At 36.7% G+C, this 23,921-nt stretch overlaps 3 protein-coding genes across 3 annotated transcripts; 2 read left to right on the top strand and 1 right to left on the bottom strand.

Moving 5' to 3' along the window:
* Window positions 1–667: 667 nt before the first annotated feature.
* zc3h7bb (zinc finger CCCH-type containing 7Bb) lies at window positions 668–16,785 on the bottom strand. Its single transcript, XM_056255441.1, has 22 exons — window positions 16,576–16,785; window positions 15,492–15,552; window positions 15,362–15,398; window positions 15,050–15,247; window positions 14,723–14,881; window positions 13,856–13,936; window positions 13,701–13,760; window positions 13,505–13,547; window positions 12,373–12,623; window positions 11,969–12,269; window positions 11,123–11,181; window positions 9,646–9,745; window positions 9,373–9,534; window positions 8,895–9,100; window positions 8,695–8,795; window positions 8,374–8,555; window positions 4,944–5,020; window positions 4,543–4,802; window positions 4,231–4,336; window positions 2,252–2,360; window positions 1,978–2,111; window positions 668–1,635 (listed from the first exon to the last, which is right to left on the bottom strand). The coding sequence occupies exons 2-22, from the start codon at window positions 15,548–15,550 to the stop codon at window positions 1,597–1,599; spliced, it is 2,724 nt and encodes a 907-aa protein (XP_056111416.1). The 5' UTR covers window positions 15,551–15,552; window positions 16,576–16,785; the 3' UTR covers window positions 668–1,596.
* Window positions 16,786–17,316: 531 nt separating this feature from the next.
* cby1 (chibby homolog 1 (Drosophila)) lies at window positions 17,317–18,604 on the top strand. The gene is made up of 5 exons (XM_056255360.1): window positions 17,317–17,400; window positions 17,724–17,820; window positions 17,900–18,005; window positions 18,099–18,211; window positions 18,342–18,604. The coding sequence occupies exons 2-5, from the start codon at window positions 17,743–17,745 to the stop codon at window positions 18,411–18,413; spliced, it is 369 nt and encodes a 122-aa protein (XP_056111335.1). The 5' UTR covers window positions 17,317–17,400; window positions 17,724–17,742; the 3' UTR covers window positions 18,414–18,604.
* Window positions 18,605–20,641: 2,037 nt separating this feature from the next.
* On the top strand, window positions 20,642–23,400 carry slc16a8 (solute carrier family 16 member 8). Its single transcript, XM_056255440.1, has 4 exons — window positions 20,642–21,094; window positions 21,203–21,346; window positions 22,061–22,891; window positions 23,002–23,400. The coding sequence occupies exons 1-4, from the start codon at window positions 20,878–20,880 to the stop codon at window positions 23,175–23,177; spliced, it is 1,368 nt and encodes a 455-aa protein (XP_056111415.1). The 5' UTR covers window positions 20,642–20,877; the 3' UTR covers window positions 23,178–23,400.
* The last annotated feature ends 521 nt before the right edge of the window (window positions 23,401–23,921 follow it).

Raw genomic sequence — 23,921 nt, 5'->3', positions numbered from 1 at the left:
TCCCTCTCAATTTCCATACCAGCTGGAATCTGCTACCAGGCCCAAATCTGCTCCTTCATATGTCATTTAAACCCCGAAATTCAATGCAACAAGGTACACACTTGACTACGGTATATTTTTTTTTTCTCATTTCAGGGTGCTTCAATTACATTTATAGGCAGTTTAGGGCAGCAGATTATCATCTAGACCTCACAAAACAGACACTTCTGTAGTGACTCATAAGGAAAAAAAATCACTAACCATCTAATCAGCAATACATGTCATATAGCATAGCTCAATAACAAGAAGTTCTATGTAATCAATACAAGGTAAGGTTATACTTAATAAAGCTTAACTGCTAAGTTATCAATAATCATTAGTAGTATGCCAATATAGTAGATATATTTGTGTGTGTGTGTTTGTGTATATATATTTATATATATATCAAGTCCACTGAAAGTTAGGACAAGGCATACTAAGGGTAGCACTGCATGTCTTGACAGTATATTTTGAATATAACTAGGCATAGGCAGGGCAAGTAGAACTCTTTTGCCTAATTTCTTGCTAATGTGTCTCCGTTCATGCGCCTATTATGAAACATTAAACATGGAAAACGAATGAGCTACTGGTCCGCATTGAACTGTGGCGAACAGGAGTCTCCTAGATGCATGTTAATGTGTTTTATAGATTACGCACTTAAAATCCCAATCTAATAGCTCGAACGAGACAAACATGGGAGCATATTCCAACCGTCAATCAAAGAAAAGAAAAAATTAATACAAAGTGTTACAATCCAAATTGTCAGATCACTCCAGACTGCAAACAGCCCTCATGTGCATTCATTCCTACTCTTTATCAAGCACTGCCAAATTGTCACTCAGTGCAATCTGAAGGAATGAGGAAATGAATGCGTGTCAGTTCAAGATCTGTGACTGGTGTTATGCAAGCATCTACACGGGTGTTGTTGGGGTGCTTTTTACTTACTCCATAATTAATTGCCTTGGTGCATCAAATACATTTGACATCTGAACAAATCTCAAATCTCTTGTAAATGGCCACTTTTGGCTGTACATTCAAACTCTTCTACCAATATGGCAGGAACACAGGGTTAAGCACCACTTCATAAATTCAGACAAAAATTATTAATCTGCCATCTGACACCGTATACTTGACTGAAACATGAGTGGCCTTCGTGACATGTGCTTTGATTTGAGTCAGGGAGATCCATTTGGTTTTGGGTTTAAGTTTAAAAAAAGCACTGTGGGAACATCATCAACTCCTCATAAATGCGTTTAAGGAACATAAAAACTGCCCTTACTTGAGTTAAAAGTACCAGTGTGCACTCGCATACATGACACCCTACAAGCCTGTGCCAAGTGTCATGTCAGTGAGTGGGTGCATGTGTTTGATAATGAGTGAAATAGCACGTGGTGTGTGTGTGTGTATGTGGTAACAATCAGTGTGTTAATCCTACAGTCATGAGCTCTTGCCCTGAAGGGCAACAGAGCCTGGTACTTCCCAGAGTGGCACTAAAAGAGTGGGGAAGGGCTTTAGAAGCTGATATCTGAACAGGAAGACTCATCCAGACTGCCTGTAACTGCACACTTTCGGCCCAGGTCACAGATCCCCTCCACCACCAGACATCCGTCGCCCAACCTGTCAGAAAGAACATGGATAAAGGGCCATTCACACCAAGGACTGTAAATATAGCGATAAAGATATAGTTCTAAACATAAAAGCAGCAAGAAAACGGCACAGAGGAACAATATCAATGGAATTACTTTCAGAACGATTTTTTTCCAGGTGATGAACAATAAAAACATTGACAGTCAATCAGAATCCACCCTGCTTTAAAGAGCTCGAGCATTTAAAGCAGCAGACGACAAACTAAGAACAAACAGAATGATATTGTGCATTGGTGTGGACATGAATATGAGAGCTTTTTATTTACAAGCCACTTAAATCACACAAAGAAATCAATCCTCTGCGGCCACCCACCATTGACTCAGAATAGTCAGTTGGCATGGCGATCTGTTTTTCCTCTGGGGGTGGAGTCATGAGAGTGCCGTCTGCACGCCGGTTCTGATTGGTCAACGATAGCCACATCTCATACATCTGCTGCATGTCTCTCACTTGGAGTACAGAAAGATACACAGCTCAAGTTAAAACATAATAAATGAATTAAACAAACATGACTGCACCACACCCATAAAACAATTGTATTAATAACTTAAGCTCTGAATTATCTAGTTGAAGGAAGTGGATTTCTCACAGCTGTTATTTTTCATATAGGTCCATACATCCCTCTCCTCCAAACTGTGTGCAAAAGAACAGTTCCCAATATAGTGGCACTTCTTCTGTTTCATGACATGAACACACATCTGCAAGCACAAATGGATAGTCAGAGGATAGTGCATAGAGATTATGTAACAATGCTCAAATTTCTCAGTTCAGTTCAAGTCATTTTAAAATGGAAACAATGATCCAAGTCTTCAATTGTTCACTGGTAACTCTTTCAGGGTTTAAACTCTCCAGAAAAGATCAATTTAAGATTAGTGCTTCATTAAAATTGAGCTTGAAATTTAACAAAAAGTGCTGTGTGGGATGCTGAAACATGATTTCCAAACAGGGTTCCCACACCTTGGTTAGCTTCAAATTTAAGGACCTTTCAAGGACTTTCCAGGTCCAATACCCTCAAATTCAAGAACTTATTGTGGGGACACATTTGATGTGTCCAATAACAAACGTTGGGGTACCATCGTAGTAGTTTTGTGCGCGCGTGAACGTCATGGCAACGTACAACACAAAGTACCTCACGCAGGAAACACAACGTAGCGCGTAAATGTGTGTAACTAACGTGAATCAAGAAAGCTAGTGCGCATAGGCCACGAAGTGTAGGCGAAATAACACATTAGCGGACCGGATGGAATAATATGGAATTTTTTCCAGAAAATGTTTTGCACAAAATAAATTCAAGCACTTTCAAGGCCATTTATCTATGCATGTTTATTTTCAAAAACTTTCCAGGGCCTTGAATTTTTTTCTCTCAGATTCACAATTTCAAGGACCCGTGGGAACCCTGTCCAAAACATTATTTGATGACACACCCAAGATTTTACATAAATTATGATAATGAGGGCTGGGTTGAAAATTTCCAGATTTAACCGATCTTCATTTTAAATCGCAAGTGATCTTTTAGTCTATGCTGTTTTCAGTCGATGCACAAATTATCCAGTGATTGCCTGCCATCCAATAATTGTGCTATGAAAACTGAGACTTTTCATATCATAAAGTCAATTATATTAAGAAATTTAAACAATGAATGCTGTTTTAACGCTTTTTGTGGCACGACGGATCGCTGAAGCGATCAAATCTTCCACTTTGCTACTAGGCACAGCACAAAATAAACATGAATGAACATCAAAAAATAAAACGCTGCAACTTACTGAGATATATGATGTAACATGTAATCGCTCATTAGTTAACTAGAAAGAAAATTTAGCTAAATATATACATACTCTATTACATATTCTTTATATTTTTGCCTGTTAGTTTGGTCTTATTTAAAAGCACAGTAAGTTTTGCCGTTATAGGTTGAATATGTATTCAACCTGTTATCTGTCTGAACAAAATCATTACATAAAACACCATTTGTTGTTGATAGAAACTATAATAGAACAGAAAACATGGCTGCGTCCAAAATCGCATATTCAAAATAAATACCTTCTCAAAAGAATAACTAATTACTTTGCGACTGCTAAAAAAGTATGTTCAATATAGTATGAAATTCAATGTAATCCGGACATACTACATTTACCATGTTGTCATTATCATGTGACCTACCAGCGTCAGTTGCATCATTTCAATGCCATTCACAAATCCTCTCCCGTGGCCTTATGGGATAGTATGCACACTTCAGATTTCAGAATTTCGCCGGAAGCAGCAGGTCATCTGGGTACTTCTTGCCTACTCTTTTATGAGTACAGTGAATTCAAACACTTCCTTTATCAAATACTGTCTTTCGCCTACTATATAGTAGAGAAGTATGCGATTCCGGATGCAGCCTATATTTCTTAATTAACCATAGGCATTAGAACTTCCATTATCATAAATATTACATTGTATGATGTTTAACAGATCATGAGAACAGCACTGCAGCTCAGTGTCAGAACTACAACCCGCTAATCTGAAGAACCTGACATAACAGTTTCTGTTTGCTGTCAAAATTTAATCAACAAAGGACAGACTTACATCATATTGTTGGGGGTAGGTACGGGAGAAAGGAAGCGGCCGCACTACCACCCACTTTTTCTTCTCAAACGATTTCACTAGCAACACCCTGCGCTCTTTTGTCCAGCTGGGAAAAGCAACAGAAAAAGCAAAAAGCAGCATTATACCATAATTACCCCAAGAACCATCAGCAAAGATGCTGTCTACTGTGTCTAATAAAAGCAGTCACATTATAACCATTCCAGTAAACATTATAGGCACATCAATTTTTAATGAGCATGTATCGAGCATCCTGGCGGTAAGATGATGCCTTCTTGAATAAGGGAAGCTAACCTGTGCCTGGCTTTGGCAGTGCAGTACTTCAGTGACTTGTCTGGCTCATTGACCTGGCCCTCCCTCCAACACTGTCCACACACAAACTTCATCTTCAGATTCAGGCCGCGCCCTCGACCGCATCCTACTAGTCCTCCACCTCCTCCTGTGCTTCCGCCCCCAATGCAGTCTCCTCCCATCCCTCCAGAGACCACAGAACTACCACTATGAGCACTGCTGTTACTGCTGCTCCCGGTGGGCTGGTGCGGCCCGAGCATGGGCTGAAGACGAGGGTGAAGAAAGAGAGACTTATTTTGTAAACCAGACTTGAAGCAACAAAAAGCAATCAAATAAAAGGATTCGATTTCAGAAATGATGACCGTTTGTGAGACAGCACAGTGGTGTTTTTGTCAAAGCCTCACCTTCTGTCTCTGAGAATTTTGTTCCAATCGGTGCCAGTGTCTCTTTGACTCCTGCACCATTTCCTCATGGGTAATACCTGACGGGTAAGAAATAAGCACAAACAAAAACTCATTTTATTATTATTATTCATATTATTTTTACTATCAGCTTTCAACTGTCTGAGTAAAAGACAGTGATAAAACCAGGGTGTAGGGCAAAAACAGAAACGAAAATTAAATTACAGTAATGCCCCTACACTACAAAAAGTTGGGGTTTGGTAAGATCTTTTCAAGGTTTTGAAAAGTATCATATGATCATGAAGACAGCATTTATTTGTTTAATAATACAGTAAAATCAGTAATGTTGTAAAATATTGTTACAATAATAAAAAAAAATGTTTTCAGCTTTAATTTATTTGAAAATCTATTTATTCCTGTGATGGCAAAGCTGAATTTTCAACAGGCAAAATACATTTCTTATTATTGGAAACTTTTGACTTTTTTTCAGGATTTTTAAACAAAGTTCAAAAGAACACCATTTAGTCTTTTGTAAATTACAAATTTACTGTCACTTTTGATCAATTGAATGCATCCTTGCTGAATAAAAGTATTAATTTCTTTAAAAAAAAAAAAACGAACTCACCCTAAATTTTCGTGTAAAATGGTGCAATTTAAAGGGGTCATATATGATGCTATTTTTTTTGGGTGTAATAGAACAGGTTAACACGCTTCAATGCTCAAAAAACATTATTTTTCACATTGTGTAAATTATTGCAGCTCCTCTATTCCTAGTCTTTCTGAACGCACTGAATTCTGCAAAGCCCCTCCTTCCGAAAAGCTCAGAGTGCGCTGATTGGCCAGCTGACCCAGTGCGTTGTGATTGGCCAAACACCTCAAGCGTGTCTGAAATGACCTTACCATGACGGCCCTTACCATAATCACAAGCTTCAGCTTTCAAAGCTTTAAGTAATTGTAAACAACACACAGTTAATTATGTCGATGTTTTAAATGTATCAGTTCAAGCTCAATTCTGAAAATGCGGATGATCAAGCCCATCAATCGGAATCAACGTTGCAAGCACAACTTGAGCAGAACGTTTTCACACTGGTAAGTAGTCTTTGTATATAGCCGGTTTCATACTCTCCCAAGTTCAGGAAGCTGTCTTTAAAATATGTGATGTGCACAAGCAAACTTTTGGGTTGTACTACTCAGGAACAGCGTTATAAATCAATCTTAAAGGGATAGTTCACCCCAAAATGAAAATTCTGTCAGTAATTACTCACCCTCATGTTGTTCCAACCCCGTAAGACTTTCGTTCATCTTCGGAACACAAATTAAGATATTTTTGATTAAATCTGAGAGCTGGATCATTCCTCCATCGGCTTCTAAGGGATCGAAACTTGCCGGCACAGAAAAGTTAAAGACATCGTTAAAATAGTCCAAGTGACTACAGTGGCTCAACCTTAAGTTTATCAAGCGACGAGAATACTTTTTGTGCGCAAAAAACAAACAAAAATAACAACTTTATTCAACTATTCATTTCCTTCTCTGTGGGCCTCGAGATAGTTCACGTAGTGGAACTGCGCAGTGCTTCTAGGTTGTACGTCACACGCATCACACACGACCAGCGTCGGCCAATAGTGAGCCTACGTGTGACGTACAACACAGAAGCGTTGCGCAGTTTCACTACGTGAACTATCTCGAGGCCCACAGAGAAGGAAATGAATAGTTGAATAAAGTTGTTATTTTTGTTTGTTTTTTTGCGCACAAAAAGAATTCTCGTCACTTGATAAACTTAAGATTGAGCCACTGTAGTCACTCGGACTATTTTAACGATGTCTTTAACTTCTCTGGGCCGGCAAGTTTCGATCCCTTAGAAGCCTATGGAGGAGTGATCCAGCTCTCAGATTTAATCAAAAATATCTTAATTTGTAGGGCTGTCAACTTTAGTCGTTTAGTCGACTAATCGGTCGATGCCGTCTTGGTCGACTAACATTCTTATTGGTCGACCAGTCGCATTTTTTATTTTTTTTTACCAATAGAAAGAAATTTTCAATGATTTACTCCTTGATATTTATTCCTTTATAAGCCGTTATATATTACTGTATTCTAAATATAATTAGCCTATGGTTTATCCCCAACTTTAAATGCTTTAATTTAGGCTATTTTGTAACAGCGCCACAGTTTAGCGCACACACATAGAACACTCGCACCTGTGGCTGGCTGCGCTGCTGCTTCGTGCTCAGTAAGGGATATAGGTAGTTTAGCTGTATTCATTCAGTTAGAACGCTACTTGTTTCGGTTTTTATACACTATATGTTTTTTATCTCGATGGGGCGTGGACGCACTTGGAAAAAAAGAGCACGTCGCACCGCGACCACGTTGCTTCCATCATGAGCGCGCACACACGCGCCTACATTTGAAATCGAACTTGAGCGCGCAAAACACGTGAGCAGTCCCTTTAACGGCTTTATCATGCGGACTCAATAGATTGTGTTTTCTTGATATGTTTTTGTTTTTATTTGTACACTTGACGCATTTGAAAATAGCCTAAATAATGTAACAAAACGAAAATAAACCTATATCCGGTCCTACAATACAGCCTATTATTATTAGGATTGTTTTTTAGGCTCTTTGGGTTTTTTTGTGTGTTTGTTTTAAAACTCCTAGATCGGCTGGACAAAAGTTAACCCATAGCTTTGAAAGTAAAGAAGAATATACAGCCTGTATAAACGAGAGCTTTTGTTAGGATTTTTCATTGTGGCAGTTATATTTTTTGTAGCGTGTGGTGTGGTCAGGTGCGCGATTGTGACTGTTACTATAGACAGTGCTCCTCACTTTTTGCAGTTAAAAAAAATCACTTAATTTTCAAATAATTGTATTATTATTATAGTTTTATGTATTTTTGATGTTTTTTCGTTGTTGTTTTATAAATGCTCTGACAATTGTTAAAAAATGTTCAATCAAAACATTGCGTTTTTTTTTTTTAGTCGACTAATCGTTGCGCAGGACAAGACTTTGGTCGACTAAGGATTTCTTTGGTTGAATACAGCCCTAAATTTGTGTTCCGAAGATGAACGAAAGTCTTACGGGGTTGGAACAACATGAGGGTAAGTAATTACTGACAGAATTTTCATTTTGGGGTGAACTATCCCTTTAACCACTGATACCTAACAAAGGGGTTTTGCTTTTGCATCCAAACTTTTTTGGGCTTCAAAATCTCATCCTCCATTCACTGCCATTATAAAGCTTGTAAGAGACAGGACATTTTTTAATAGAACTCCAATTATATTCGTCTGAAATAAGAAAGTCATATACACCTAGGAAGGCTTAAGGGTGAGTAAATCATGGGGTAATTTAAATTTTTTGGTGAACTATCCCATTAATAAGGCAAAAACAGAAGACCGCAGTCTGCATGCATAAAAATATTATTATAGCATGTCTTATGTACCTGTGTCCTGCTGAAGCACCCAACACTTGAGTTCTATGACTGAATGTGCAAAGGAGCAACTGTCCTCCCGCTGGCAGCCATATCGCACCTCATGGCGGCACACGTCAAACTGGCAGAGTGGGTGAAGAGGGCGTACTTTACTGTAGCGCACGTTTGCTGAGCGAACCACATGCACCAGGCACCTGTCCGGCATTATAAGAGACAAACGTATGAGAAGAGATATAATGCGATGGATCACTAATATGATGTTGTGGCACCTAAGTGACCAAGTCTCAATACAGCGATGGATAAAAAGACAGAAGTCGGGAGGCGATGACTCACTTGTTATCATCAAAGGGATGTCGTGCAGTGAGGTTGGAACACACAGCGAGATTCTCTTTGCTTCGCTTGCTAATGATACGAGGCTTACTGTCAAAACATTCCTACAGAAAAGCAGGGGCCAGAACAACAACTTAGCATTTCTGAACAAGAATGTAACATTTCTAGGTGTGAGAAAAGTATTAAACGAAGGCGCACATTACCTCACAGAGGAACATAAACATGCCCATATGGAGCTGAAGGAGACGGGTGACACTTAGGGCCCGTCGTTCATTGGTGCCCAGAGGGTCAAATAGAAGCTCACGACTTAGAGCTCCCTTCCTCTCTTGGGTCCACACATCTATCTCCTCCTGGCAATAGGCAAAAGTGCAGTTTTCACCATATTGGCACTCCTGACGCTCCTGTACTTCTGCAAAGACAGAATGATGACAAAAAACGAAATCATTTAATCACTGGATATCAGAATCATTAATTATAAATCATATCATAATGTATATATTTTTATAAAACATTATTAATTTAAAAAAGTTACCTTTTTTTTTTTTTTTATGGGAAGAAAAAAAATCTGACAAAACTGATAACAAAACCAATGCTGACATTGGCCACTACCATTATAGTATATTGTTCACCCCTAACTGAAACATCCATCCAATACACAGACTTTAGTAAATAGAGCCATACCTTTACAGAGAACAAACGCCCCAAGAAAGTTATTACGAGCTGGACGGGGTCGCACCCTTTTCCAGGTGGTGTCGTCAGAGGATTTGAGGCGACAGAGCAGCACATCTCTCTTGCAACGATGCGCTGCATCAGGCTGATAATGGTAGTCCATGACCCGAGGCCCTAATTAAGAGAGAAAGAAAAAAATCCACCTCTTTCAGACAGGTATAACATGTTTAGGAATAGTTCTGATATGTACCTTTATTTCATATCACACATTAAGGGACACAGTACCTATGCGACTGTAGCAAGCATTACAGGCCTGTCTGAACTCATGTGTGGCAGCCAAAGGGTTCCGTGACAGCAGAGAAAGATTGGTACCGACTGGGCCATTCTGCAAACAAGAAAGGACAATTTTCTGACAAGGTGATTTCAAACCATTATGGGGAAAATTTGGTGTTATATCAACCAAATTTCTGAAACTTCCCCAGTTAAAATCTTTTATTTTGTTAATATTTTTCTGGAAAAAAGCCAACATATTAGATGTCATGGATGTATATTTACAGAGTATTCCACTATTTTTCACCTGAGATTTGGAGCCAAATTACAGGGGGGCAAAAATGACTTCAGAAAGATGGAAGCATCATTATTATATATTGACTTTAGCAATCTTTGTTGCATTATATGCCAACGGGGACAGTTCAAAAATGTCAAAAAGCACTTTTAGTGTTTTTGCCCCAAATTTGCATGCCTGTAACTCTAAAAGTATTAAAGATATCTTAATATCCTTTTATATTTTTGTTTTTAACCCTTTAAGTGTCAACTTCAATTTGAACATGGAGCTGCTTTGAGATCCCCATATCTCTGGGATTGAACCATATAGGTTTTTGAAAATGAAGATTACAAAAGAAAGGTTAAAAACCAGAATCTAAAACCATATTAAGATATCTTTAATACTTTTTAAGTGACAGGGACACTTTGGAAAAACAATAGTCATGGCATTCAGACAGGTATCTTCTATGCAATTGTGTTGATAGAAAAAAAACTATACATTTCTAGTTTCAACATGAACAACATTGTTGTTCAGATATTCCTCTTTAAAAGAAAAAAAGATCAACTTTATGCAAAGTGACCCACATTTGGTTTTTGACCACTAAATATGTGTACAATTGACCATTTACTCATGGAGCTGCATTAATACCCCCATATCTCTGGGATTGAACCGTATAGGGCTTTTAAAATGAAGATTCCAAAAGAAATGTTTGTTAAGAACCAAAATCTAAAAGGATATTGATGCATCTTTAATAATTCTTGAGTTACAGGCATAGAAATTTGGGGCAAAAAACACAAGTAGTGCTTTTTACCATTTTTGAACTGTCACTGTTGCCATATAATGCAACAAAGATGGCTAAAGTCAACATATTTAACTAATAGACCTATTAGGCATTGTTGAAATAAAACCATGATGCTGCCATCTTTGTAAAGTAATTTTTACCCCCTGTAATTTGGCTCCAAATCTCAGGTGAAAATTGTCATTTTGACCCCCCTCTACAAAATAGTGAATTACTCAGTAAAAATACATCCATGAAATTTAATATTTGGGCTTTCTTCATTTATGCATTTCTTTCACCAGACAAAAAATTATCAAAATCAAAATTTTTAGCTGGGACCTCTGATTTAAATAATGGAATGACCCTATGAACATTTAAAGAACTTTACTACGTTGAAGTTTTCATGAGTAAGACTGAAGAACAAAACAGTTAAGACTCACTGCATTGGCGGCATGATGATTACGCAAACTGGGGATGAAACTGTGAGAGATTCGTCCACCTAAGATTTGTAAGGAAAGGAAAATAATTAATATCAAATTATTATAATGTGAAGACATTTTCTCCATTTTTTAAATACAGGTACACTAACGTTCAAAAGTTTAGCGTCAGTAAAAAAATGTTTTTGTGTTTTTGAAAGAAGTCTCATGATCACCAAGGCTGCATTCATTTGATCAAATACAGTAAACACAGTAACATTTGTCAGAGCCATTAACCTTGTGAGCAGCGCTCTGACATGTAGCGCGGTTACGCTTCGGGTAACCCGAGTTTGAGTCCCGGCTCGGGTAACTTTTCCGATCCTGTCCCATCTCTCTCTCTCCCACTTTGCTTCCTTTCAGTTTTCTATGCTATTCTACCTCATAGGCAAAAATGTCTCACACACAAAAAAATACAGCAATATTGTGATAAATGATTACAATGTAAAATATATGTTTTCCAAATAAATACATATTACAAAGTGTAATATATTCCTGTGATGGCAAAACATCACAAACCTTTTTGTTAAGAAAAAAATCTTATTATATATGCTGATTACAGATGTGCTGATTAATATATATATATATATATATATATATATATATATATATATATGGAACCAAGAAACTTATTTTTTTCAGGATTCTTTGATGAATAAAAAGCATTTATTAAAAATGAAAATATTTTGTAGTGTTATACATGCCTTTACTATCACTTTTGATAAAGTTAATGCATCCTTGCTGAATAAAAGTATGAATTTCTTTCCAGACTTTTGAACGCTAGTAACACACCAAGTCAGTTAAAACCCTTACCAGGAAGTGTGTACTCAGAGAGGGAATCCAGTCCTCCTGTGCTCAGTGATCCAGACCCGCCCTTCCCTGCAGTGTCTCGGGCTCCAGAGCTAAAGGAGCCAAGGGAGTCCATCGTCTGGGAAGAGGCTTCGCTTTGACCCAGCACTGAGAAAGGCTCCAGTGGGGGGAGCGGACTGACAGCAGTGTTGAAAAATGGAGTTGTGAGCTGAGCCGAGGAAGTTGAGAGACCCGGAGAGTATGGGGGCCTCAAACCCACAGCAGTGTTTGGTAGGTTAGTGGGAATTGCCCCCTGAACTGGGTTCTGATGGAGAGACAAGTAAATATTAAGTCCTTTTACAGTGATCAATCCAGTATTGAGTGACAATGTCCAACTGTCCCTCCCTGCAGCTCTCCATTACACTCACCACGCTGACCTCAGCTCCTTTGGGAATACTTTCCAGCAATGTGTCCAGACACGAGGTGTCCTCATTCATCACACATTCACCCATGTGTTCAGATACAGGCACAGAGTATGGCACCCGCCCCGACGGCTCCTGGCTTGGGCTTTCTGGCATGTCTTGGGGCAAAACTGGGTTCTGTGAGGGAATCTGTGGGTCATCACTGACTGGGATTGGTGTGGCCAGAGGGGCAGGGATGCATTGGGCACTTGTTAAGTCTGTGGGATAAACAGATGAATAAACTGACTCACCTTATATATGCTTAATGATTATACTCATAAAGTAATATATTTTAATCAAAATATTAAATGCTATAGGGACATTCCATGACAAATCAACCAGATTTCAGAAACTTCCCCGGCTCAAATTTTTGTTTTTGTTAATATTTTTCTGGAAGAAAGACAAACATAAATAGTGATTAGAACCAAAATATTACATGTCATGATGTGTATCTACGAAGTAATCCACTATTTTGTAGAGGGGGGTCAAAATGACAATTTTTACCTGAGATTTGGAGCCCGATTACAGGGGGTAAAAATTACTTTAGGAAGATGGCAGCATCATGGTTTTATTTTTACACTGAGATTGGTAGATATATTAGTAAAATTTGTTGACTTTAGCCATCTTTGTTGCATTATATGCCAAACAGTGAAAGTTCAAAAATGGGGAAAAAAAGTACTTCTTGTGTTTTTTTGCACAAAGTTTGCATGCCTAGTGTAACTCAAGAATTATTAAAGATCTCTTAATATCCTTTTAGATTCCTGTTCTAAATTAACTTTACTTTTGATATCTTATTTTTTAAGACCCTACATGGTTCATTTCCAAAGATATGGGGATTTCCACGTGGCTCCATGAGTAAAATTGTACACATTTTCAGTGGTCAAAAACCGAATGTGGATCACATTCCATTACCGTTGATACTTTTTAGTACTTTCAAAGAGGAATATCTGAAGAACAAATCATGTTGAAACTAGAAATGCATCTTGTTTTTTCTATCAACAGAAAGAAAAATAAATCAAAATCATCAGCTGGGGACCTCTGGTTGAGTTGACATGGAATGACCATATATGTATGTATGTATGTGATATATAAAAAATACCTGATCCAATATCAGTCAAAGACTCAAGACCATTTGAGGAGGTCTGAAAAGAAAGAGCAAGAAGGTGTTAATTTAATCCAAACCATGCAATTCTCGTTTTACAAACTAGCTTTTATTTTATAAACCAATTTTATACTACTTTTAATTAGTTTATTGACCAAAATAGGGAAAGTCTGTTTGTTTTTTTAAAACTTGCCTCCCCTGTATGAGAATTAGTTTCTCCATTGCTGTCTGCCCCAGATGTTGTAGAATCAAGCTGAAATAAAAAGTATCATGTTAGGACAAGTATAATTATATAATTAGCAAATGATCAACATTTTAAACATTCATCATTTAATCTAAAAGACAAACCTGAGGGCTGACGTAGGCTTTGCGGATTTTCAAACCAAGTTTGTTAGCTAGATCCTGAGCAAGCTCACTGACTTGCCTGTCCTGTGTAAAATAAAGCAAGCAAACAATGTTTCAAACTACATATATTATTACATAGAATTACATAGACTAATATTCAAAAGTTTGGGGTCAGTAAGACTTTTGAGAAAAGTATCTTATGCTCAGTAAGGCTGCATTTATTTGATCAGAAATACAGTAGAAACAGCTAAATTAACAGTTAACCAGTAAAGGTAAAATATTATCATTTAAAATAACTTTTCAATTTTTATTCCTGTGAAGACAAAGCTGAATTTTCAGCCATTAGTCCAGTCTCCAGTAGCTATGTTTCCATCCACTACTTTAATATGAATTCTAAAAACATGCGCAGAAACTATGATGAAAACATATTTACCAAAACCTTGACGTCCATCAAAAAAAGTCACCAATCTCGCTGCACGGCATCTAAAATGTTCCTTTGGTCATTCTGAAATGCCTTAGCCAAAGTCTGTTTGTCAAAGTGGTTCGGTATAATTACCTCCCAGAACTTACACGACTTCGTTCCCAAACAGCAGGCATCCTCCTCCGAAAGTGCGCTCTGAGGCGCAAGTATTTTACTTTATAAAAAAAGACCCTTCAGTGGCTAAAAGTTCTATAGCATTTATTTGAAATAGAAATATTATGTAACATTCTAAACATCTTTACTGTCACGGTTGATCAATTTAACGCATCCTTGCTGAATATAAGTGTTTTATTTAATTTTTTTATTCTGACCCCAAACTTTTACATGGTAGTGTATAAAAATATAAACTGCAGATTAATGTTCCATTGCTTCTGCATATGAATACATACGTGAGGGGCAGTTAATAGGCATCCAGTGCCACACTCATAAGCCTCTCTGAGTCGGCCCAGCTCCCTCAGACAAAGAGCCTTCCTGTAGAGTGCTCTGCGACTGCCCTCCGACACACACAGTGCGCTATCACAGTCCTGCACTCCACGCTCGTACTCCCCCTAAACATAAAAGACAAGAGAAGTTTGATTTGCAGAAAATGACTTTGCAACACTTACTGTTGGAGTACTACATGATAATTTGCACATACTGAATTCCTTCAAATCCTCAGTTTACAATGACAGATTTAAATGTCAACCAAATGTCCAATCAAAATAGTATAGACTTACAAGACTATAATGTGCAGCTGCCCGGTTCACATAAAGGCTCTCTAACAGCTCAGGGGGAATGACCAGTGCTTCAGACTGAGCATAGCGAGCTACATTCACACCCTCGCCGTAATGGACTGCTGCCTGTCTCCACTCTCCATCACGATACACTGCATTACCTTCATCCAGCAAATTACATACTAGCTGAGTCAGGAATGCCTGCAGAAGAAAGGAAGAGACTTTCCATTTAAATTAAGATCATAAAATTCAATAAACATGGATTATCTAGGTGGGGTGTTTTTTCCCCCCAGAGATATTACACATAAATCATACCTCATATCCTTCAGGTTCTGGGAAAGGCAAAGATGACCTGTGAGAAGTAGAGAAATACATTTAGCAATTTTGGAATGATAAAAATCCACAGAGCAGATTGGAAAAGCAGCACAGAAATCTACAAACTTACTGAATGAATCCCAAAGCTTTCTGTATTTCTTCCTTACGCTTCTGTCGATCTGGATCCATAGCTGTAATCCATCACAAACAGAACAAATAACCATTATGAGAAAGAAAAAAACAACTTATGATATAACAAAATAAACACACGGTTTGTAGGGGCAAAACATACAACTACGATGTGCTTTTATAAAGCCCAAAAAACACAAAATGTTACGTGAAAACATTTCAGTTTTGTGTGTTTTCATTATTCTAACTAGTAAGTGAATAATATTGGCGTGAAAAAAAATGTAGTGGCAGTAATTAGTCACAAAAAGACTAAAGATTACAAATATTAACATTTAATAACGCACAATGATGGCAACTAAAACATAATTATAAGCATAAACAGTGAGTATTACATAAATATAATGTCTAAGGCCTAAAATGTGAGATCAGCAAGTGAGAGCACATCCCCGAGCTCGCCTTAGAATAACACCCACTAATGCAACTCTCTCCGAAATCAAAAACAACTAACAGCAATCCTTCCGCGATACTTGAAACACTCCTCAATATAATGTAGGTTATATACATTTTTACAGACTTAACCTCTAAAGGAACTGCCAGTGCAACACACTAATGATAAAGTTAACGTGCAAAGGCTTCGGGTTAACATTAGCTTTAATGCTAGCTTGCACTCGGCTAGCCCGCTAATGCTGTCAACTTCAGGTTTGTTTACACCAATTAATATCAATGACTAGTTTTATATGCCGGCACAAAACAGTCCCAACAAACATCTAAAACATATTTCTAGAGTTTAATATTTTGTAATTAAATTCTAACTGACATTTTCAGCGCCGTGTAGTATAAAAATCTATTTAAAATTCTCCTGGTAACGTTAGCCAATTAGCAAGCTACGTTTCGCGAACTGCTGCAGCGAGGTAGCGTTTAAAGAATTATTTACCTTAATAATAATAATAATTTTAAAACACCATAAGATAAAATACTAAATAGATTATAAAAATATAAAATAAAAGTTGGTCACCATTTCAAAAATCAGCTAACGTTAAGTAGCACGCTAAAACAGAGGCTTGCTGGGAGGACATTAAACCCACCTAAGACTTTAGATCTTCTCCTCAACAAGGAACTGTTTGTTAAAGCAATAAATCCTTTGAAATGCCAGGTAAAACGTTTTGATTTTTTATTCCTTCAAAATCATACTTTTAATTTATTCGCCTGTCCCAAATCAACGGACAGAGCATGTGCGCCTTCAGTTGCGCTCAAGTTGAACTAAACCGTCCAGACTGTGAGGTCCTAAAGGCAGAGAGATGGATCTTTTTTGTTTAAAGTTCGCCACTGGGGGCGTCTGTGACTTTCTTTACAAAACTTGACAAAATTTTAATAAAGTCAAACCTAAAGCTCCATTTTGCTCTTATAAAAAATAACAATAATAAATAAATAAAAACCTGTCTATTGTCTACCTGTGTTGACAGTTATTTTAAATCAGGCACATCTGTCAGTGTCTCGGTTGGAAATCGTTTGTTTATATAGATGTCATAGCAATATAAAGAAATACTTTTATAAAGGTCAATGCAACCACATGGCTCTAAATATGCATTTTCATGTACTTTACAAGGGACCAGTGAGTAATATCACAGGAATATTTATTATTATTATAGCTTACTGGAAAGGCTTCTCAAGAATGTTCATTATGTACTAAATCATAGAAGTGGTCAAATTATTATGCATTGGTGTTTTTCGAAAATGTGTCCCTAAAATGTCATATTAAGTTGTAGATTTTTTTGGAAAGGTACTTTTAACTTGTAAAATTGAGCTTCCGGCGTTGCTAGGCTGCCCCGGAATTAGCCTTTTGTTTACACATGTCTTTGGCTTTAAGGGATATCGTTGAAACAATCGTGAGGAGAAACTAAAGCAGCAGTGTAAGCCTTTTACGTTATACATACATTTATTTTCCAAAAGCAGTTGCGCTCAATTTGTATTGAATAATATGTATTTATAATTAGCTGCTTGCCTGTTAACTTACTTGTTGCTGACAGTAAATAGTCTCTCGAAGATAACGGTAGTCTCTCCCCTTATTATCCGAGTCATTTATTTTGATATCAAGATATTATTGTATATCTGTTATTAGAGCCGGATCTGGACACTGTGTGATGGCTACAGCGATTAATGCTAAAAAGAAAAAAAAAGAAAAAAAGAAACTTGCAAAAAAACATCTACTGAAATATGTTTTGTGTTGATGCAGGTTGGACTTTTACTTCAAAATGCCCTTGTTTGGCAATACTTTCAGTCCCAAGAAAACCCCTCCTAGGAAGTCTGCTTCCCTTTCCAATCTACATACAGTAAGTACAAGTTTATGTCGGTAAGATGCATTTCACAAAACTAATATATGTATAAACAAATCATTTATGTTTTTGTCAGTTGGATCGGTCAACACGGGAGATTGAACTAGGTCTGGAATATGGATACCCGATGATGAATCTTGGCAGCCAGAACTTTAAATTTGAAGATGGCCAGTGGATCTCAGGTATGGCTTCCTACAATAAACAGACCGATTTAATTCAATGCCAGTTAGTAGCCTGTTTAAAGAATGTAATGAATGTCTTTATGTCAATCACAGAGTCAGGAGGTAATGTATCAGGAAAAGAGGTACAGCGACTGAAGAAGAGGAATCTACAGTTAGAGGAGGAGAATAATCTGCTCAGGCTAAAGATTGAGGTTCTTCTTGACATGGTGAGTGTTGAATGATTATAATGCTGAAAGCCACCACAGCTTGAAAAATATGAAGCTAAATCTAAATAATAAAAATGATATGTGTTGGCAAAATTCTCTCGCACAAAGTGATTTTACATATTTTCTTTAGCTTTCGGAATCAACCGCAGAAACACATCTAATACAGAAGGAACTTGAACATGTGAGTAGAAGAAAGAAATGATGGAAGGAAATAAAGGGGATTATCTCTTCTTTTTAAGTGTGTGTATACAATGAATTCCCAATGAAATTAGAAGAACTATTCTAAGACAATGTTTAAATATAAGTTTCATTTACACAATTGATTACTTATCACACTTTGTATATTTCCTTTTTTACATTTGCTGTTCCAATGCCAATTATATGACTGAACAAAAATATTTAGGTTAATATTTCATTTTTTTTTGTGCATTTCTTACATTTTACCCTTAAAAATCTATATTGTGTTTTAAAGAAAACTACCATTGTGATAGAAACATGCTGTTGAATTCAACAAAATTATTTCAGATTACATAAAAAGCAGCTAAAGGTCGCTCATTATGTTTAGAATACAATAACTTGAGATTCTTATAGCCAGTTATTCCAAATCTTCATTCCTGTGGCTCCAGTAAGCGCTCTTACATGACAGTCCCAAAACCTTTCTGCATGTGTAGATCTAAATGTGTTTTCAAATCACAGGAAACAATCACACTCTTTCTTTGGTTCCACAGTAAGATTAGCCAAGAGCTGTAAAGGTTTTAACGTGTACATGCAGATTTAAGAGGATTTTCTTATGTGTGAGGCACGTATTGCACGGCTAAGGTTGTTTTTTCTTTTCTTTTCTCTTGTCTTTTCTTTTTACATAATTAATAAATTGCCATGAATAAATCTTGTACTGATTTTATGCCGCAGTGTTAATTCCAAATAGTGCATTATTTCCTTGTTTTTCTTTTATTTAATTGGACTTCTTTAAAGTGGATCTCGTCGAAACAAACATTTCCAAACCAAAAAAAGAACACTTGCTATTGTATCGCATTTAGTTTTCACTACATAACTAAACTACTTACATTGATGTATTGACTCTGTGTTGTTTTTAGGATGAAAATGTCAACAAGTAAATAACCAAACAAGAGTGCTGTAATACCACTTGTGCTGTCCAGTAATTTCACCTCATTTCCTACAAATAAGAGACTTTGTGGGTATTACAGATTAATAGTTTGAAGTTTGAGAAAAGGAAGGAGGTGCACCAGAAGGTTTATTTAACAGATTATCCTTTAAATTCATTCATATGTACAGTGCAGTCTCGATAACATAAGACAACGTAACTTATGTATTCACATAAACATTATGTTTATTAAGAAGGCCAGGTATACAGCTACTTGAAGAGATTGTCTGCCGTATCAAAAGCCAGGTAAGACATTGTTTTGTGTTTCGAGTGACTTAAAGACAATCAAATAATTGTTCTCAAGCTGATATTTTATACATCTCTATAAAGATTTTTAATCTTCCAGGTAATTGAGGGGCATCTGAATTCCACTTTCCCTTATGACTACTCATTCTAGTGGTTTCATTAATTGCGGTATACAAATGTTACATTAAGATTCTGTGCGGTTACACAAAACTGTCTAGTTGTAAAACTTTTGCATGCCTACATTTTTTTTCTCTAAATTTAGAGATTCTGCAAAACACTGTAGTGTTAAGGCCCGTTCACTCCAATAAGGATAACTGTAATGATATATTCTACACGCTTGCTTGTCGGTCACTTTAAATGCTCGAGCTCGTTATAGCAGGATGGACTTTGATTGGCTGTTTTCATCATTCATCCGTTGGATAACATCGTTCTGAAAGTGATTCCGACTATACGTTTATCTGTGCCGTTATCGTTATAGCTGTGGTGTGAACTCTGCTATTCTTTAATATTGAGAACAATATAGAACTATAGGCTATCTTTATAGTTATAACTTATCGTCCGTGGTGTGAATGGGCCTTTATAGTATAAAGAATATTATAGTATATTGACATCCATGTCTAGATTCACATTTAAAACAGTAAAGAGGAATTGTAGTAATGAAAAGATTTAAAACAGGCATTTTAAAAGTCTGTCCCAATTGGAATCTTTCAGACTTTCTGTTTATGTCAAAATCCAGACATTCTGAATCAGATCATATAATGTCAATGCACAAAAGTGGTGTAAAAAAGACATTATTAAAGGAAACAAATATATCCACACCCTGAATGTGTTTCCTCCTCATTGTACAAATAATGCATCCTGTTAAAATATTCATGTTATACTTTATAATCTGAGGTGTAACCAGAGACTTGGCATTTGAGAGCAGAAATGATTCAATCAATTGTAACAGAAATCAATGGGGAAAAACGTATATAGATACTTGATAAGAATTAGTAAATATGATACATTACACGTAACTGCAGTATGTCAGTCACTTAATGAGTAGGTCGGCCTATGACTCTACTTCCGGGGGGTGAAGGGAAATGTGTGGCTTGTACTTCTATACTTACTTCCTTTGTGTAATGTGGCGCAGGTGAACCAGCACATGTTCAGTAGTGCATCGACTGCGTAGCTTCCTTCTGAAAAAGTGTTTTGATTCTACAGATAATATAAGCATATCCAAAAAGTTTTGTCTTCTCTTTTGGAGGCCTGAGCCACTATGGGAATTATTGTAGATGAGAGAGAGACAGAAGGTGCCCCGGATGGCGGCTGGGGCTGGATTGTTCTGCTGGGAGGTTTTGTCATCACTGGCTTCTCGTATGCCTTCCCAAAAGCTATAAGTGTTTATTTCAAAGAACTTATGCAAGAATTTAAGTGTGGATACAGTGACACTGCCTGGATTTCTTCTATAATATTAGCAATGCTCTATGGTTCAGGTAAGATCATGTACATTGAAAGTTGTCAGATTTATAAAAACTTTAAGATTTTTATAAAAGTCTTTTTTTTTTCTTAATGGTCAATATATTTATTTTCATTTAATCCAGGTCCAGTCTGTAGCATTATGGTTAATACATTTGGATGCCGGCCAGTCATGTTGGTTGGAGGATTACTGGCGTCAGGAGGGATGATAAGTGCATCTTTCACTAATAACATTATACAGCTTTACCTCACTGCAGGTGTCATCACAGGTAACTAATAGATATTTGTGATAAATAACTTATGATTCTAAAGACAGTTAGTTCTGGTACTCTGTGGGGAGTTTTCAGTGACTCTTTCAACATTTTACATAGTTACGCCAGTGTCTAAATGTGTCTTTATGAGTGAGTTATTGAATCGTTCATTCAACCTATTCGTTCATATACATTGATTAATTCATGACCAAAACATCATCTGTGTGTTGCTTGGTGGTTGATTCTGTTTTGATTCATTTGGACTGTTTTCTTTGGTGAAGCAAAAAGTAGTAACTGGTAATGTGTCTTGTTGTAAAATGTAAATTATTCAGCATTGACCTATTTTTTTTTTTTAAATGTGAATATCAGCACAGGCAATATTGCTTAAAGGGATATTTCACCCAAAAATGAAAATTCTGTCATTATTTGATCACCCTCATTCCAAACCTGAATGACTTTCTTTCTTTTGCAGGTATGATATTTATAACATTTTGATTTAAAAAAAAAAAAGAAGTTAATATTAGAGACATATTTAAGGACATATTTACCAACATAAATAGTTCCAAAGAAAGTCAAAGCAAAATCCTACATTGGGTGTATTGATATTGCTAAACACAAGACAAAGCTTTGTTTTAGAAACGAAAATACCATTATAAAAACGTGTATGGAAGTTGTTAATGTCAGTGTAGTTGCATCCATTTTTGAACGAATAATGCCTTTCTCTCTTTAAAGGTTTTGGACTGGCTTTGAACTTCCAACCATCACTGATTATGCTGGGGTCTTATTTTGACAAACGCAGACCACTTGCCAATGGACTGGCGGCAGCTGGAAGTCCTGTATTTCTGGCAGTTCTTTCTCCATTAGGACAAATGCTGCTCAACCAATATGGATGGAGAGGAGGCTTTCTCATTACTGGCGGTCTTCTGCTCAACTGTTGCACCTGTGCAGCTGTAATGAGACCCCTGAAACGTAAAGAAAGGAAAGCGATAGCCTGTTCCCAAGAGCTCAAGGAAATGCTGCCTCCTGAGGCTGGACAAGAGAATATCATTTGTGAAAACAATATTGATAAAAAGCCCACTAAAAAGAAGCTTTTGGACTTCAGTGTACTTTGTAACAGAGGGCTTATTATTTATATCATTGCAAAATTTATAGTTGTCCTTGGCCTATTTGTTCCAACTATTCTCTTAGTCAACTACGCTAAGGACCAAGGAGTGCCTGCGCATGATGCTGCCTTTTTGTTGTCTATTATAGGATTTGTTGACATCTTTGCTCGTCCCACATGTGGCATATTGGCTGGTTTAAATTGGATTCGACCCAAGATGTCTTATTTCTTCAGCCTGGCCTTGATCTTCAATGGCCTAACAGATGTTTGTTCAGCTACAAGCACAGACTACAAGGGACTAGTTATCTTTTGCGTGTTCTTTGGGCTGTCTTATGGCATGGTGGGTGCACTACAATTTGAAGTTCTGATGGGTATTGTGGGAACAAGCAGTTTTTCCAGTGCACTTGGCCTAGTGCTTCTCTTTGAGGCATTGGCTGTGCTGATCGGACCACCCTCTGCTGGTGAGTTATCATGAAGACATGCATTAAACTAAATCATCGCCTCTGGAATGGGAGTTTTTATGATCCATTTGTAAATTTAATAAATATTTTACATGTATTTTTCTCCACAGGTTATTTGGTGGACAAGTACAAGAACTATGAACTGATTTTTTACATGGCTGGAGGAGAGCTGATCACCGCTGGAATATTTCTTGCCCTTGCATCATTCTGTTTTATTAACCAAAAGAAACACAAAGACTCACAGCAGAAACATCATGCTGATGTGGTAATCAATCCTAAAAGATAAACAGTGGAGAGAGCTGAAGAGAGGGACATTCATGTTCAATTAATTTTGTTTAGTTATGTGTGTTATTAAAATGAGTGTTTTGTATTGTGTGTGAGTGTGTTCAGGTTTTCCTAATTACTAACTCTTATGTATAAATTACACAAAATAATTCAACAATCAGAAAACCCATTTTGTGGGTCAATGAGAAATCAGGAAGATAATAAAAAGGAGAAATCTTGTGCCACATTCTTAGAAATGCTATTTTATATTCATGTTGGTTTTATGTGCTATACATTGATATACATTTTATAAATTACAGTTGAATTTACATAGAATCAGTGTTGTTATTGTTAACTAATAGTTAACTATTGTTTTCTGAAGATGAACAAAAGTCTAATGGGTTCTGAACAACGTGCCATACATTCATGTAATACATTTTATAAATCATAATTTAATCTACAAAGAATCAGTGTTGTGATTGTTAACTAAAACTATTAAAAACCGTTTTCTTAATTGAAATACAACTGAAATAAAGTATAGGCTTAATATAAAGTAAAAAAACATAAACTTAAAAAAGTTAAAACGAAAATTAGAAATGTTGCCTTGGCCACTAACTGAAATAAATAGGTTAAAGTTGAAATCCTATTTACAACATGGCACTAAAACTTAAATAAAAAAAGCACATGACTAAAACTTAAACTAAAATGAAAACTGAAAATCTAAAAATAAAAGTTAGTTCAAGATATTAATAAATATTTTACTGGC

This window comes from Rhinichthys klamathensis, unplaced genomic scaffold (assembly GCF_029890125.1).
Source record: "Rhinichthys klamathensis goyatoka isolate OS25496 unplaced genomic scaffold, OSU_Roscu_1.1 h1tg000121l_1, whole genome shotgun sequence".
Lineage (NCBI taxonomy): Eukaryota > Metazoa > Chordata > Actinopteri > Cypriniformes > Leuciscidae > Rhinichthys > Rhinichthys klamathensis.
Note: the sequence above shows the minus strand (reverse complement) of the source record. Positions and strands in the feature narration are given on the sequence as shown.

Bases quoted from the DNA above. Each gene is read 5' to 3' on its own strand.
- zc3h7bb (XM_056255441.1), bottom strand. From the start codon at position 15,550: ATGGATCCAGATCGACAGAAGCGTAAGGAAGAAATACAGAAAGCTTTG. The intron at 15,399-15,491 runs GTAAGTTTGTAG...TACTTCTCACAG, and splicing joins AAAGCTTTGGGATTCATTCA to GTCATCTTTGCCTTTCCCAG. The intron at 11,182-11,968 runs GTAAGGGTTTTA...TACAAATCTTAG, and splicing joins CTCTGAGTACACACTTCCTG to GTGGACGAATCTCTCACAGT.
- cby1 (XM_056255360.1), top strand. From the start codon at position 17,743: ATGCCCTTGTTTGGCAATACTTTCAGTCCCAAGAAAACCCCTCCTAGG. The intron at 18,006-18,098 runs GTATGGCTTCCT...TGTCAATCACAG, and splicing joins AGATGGCCAGTGGATCTCAG to AGTCAGGAGGTAATGTATCA. The intron at 18,212-18,341 runs GTGAGTGTTGAA...TATTTTCTTTAG, and splicing joins TTGAGGTTCTTCTTGACATG to CTTTCGGAATCAACCGCAGA.
- slc16a8 (XM_056255440.1), top strand. From the start codon at position 20,878: ATGGGAATTATTGTAGATGAGAGAGAGACAGAAGGTGCCCCGGATGGC. The intron at 21,095-21,202 runs GTAAGATCATGT...CATTTAATCCAG, and splicing joins AGCAATGCTCTATGGTTCAG to GTCCAGTCTGTAGCATTATG. The intron at 22,892-23,001 runs GTGAGTTATCAT...TTTTCTCCACAG, and splicing joins GATCGGACCACCCTCTGCTG to GTTATTTGGTGGACAAGTAC.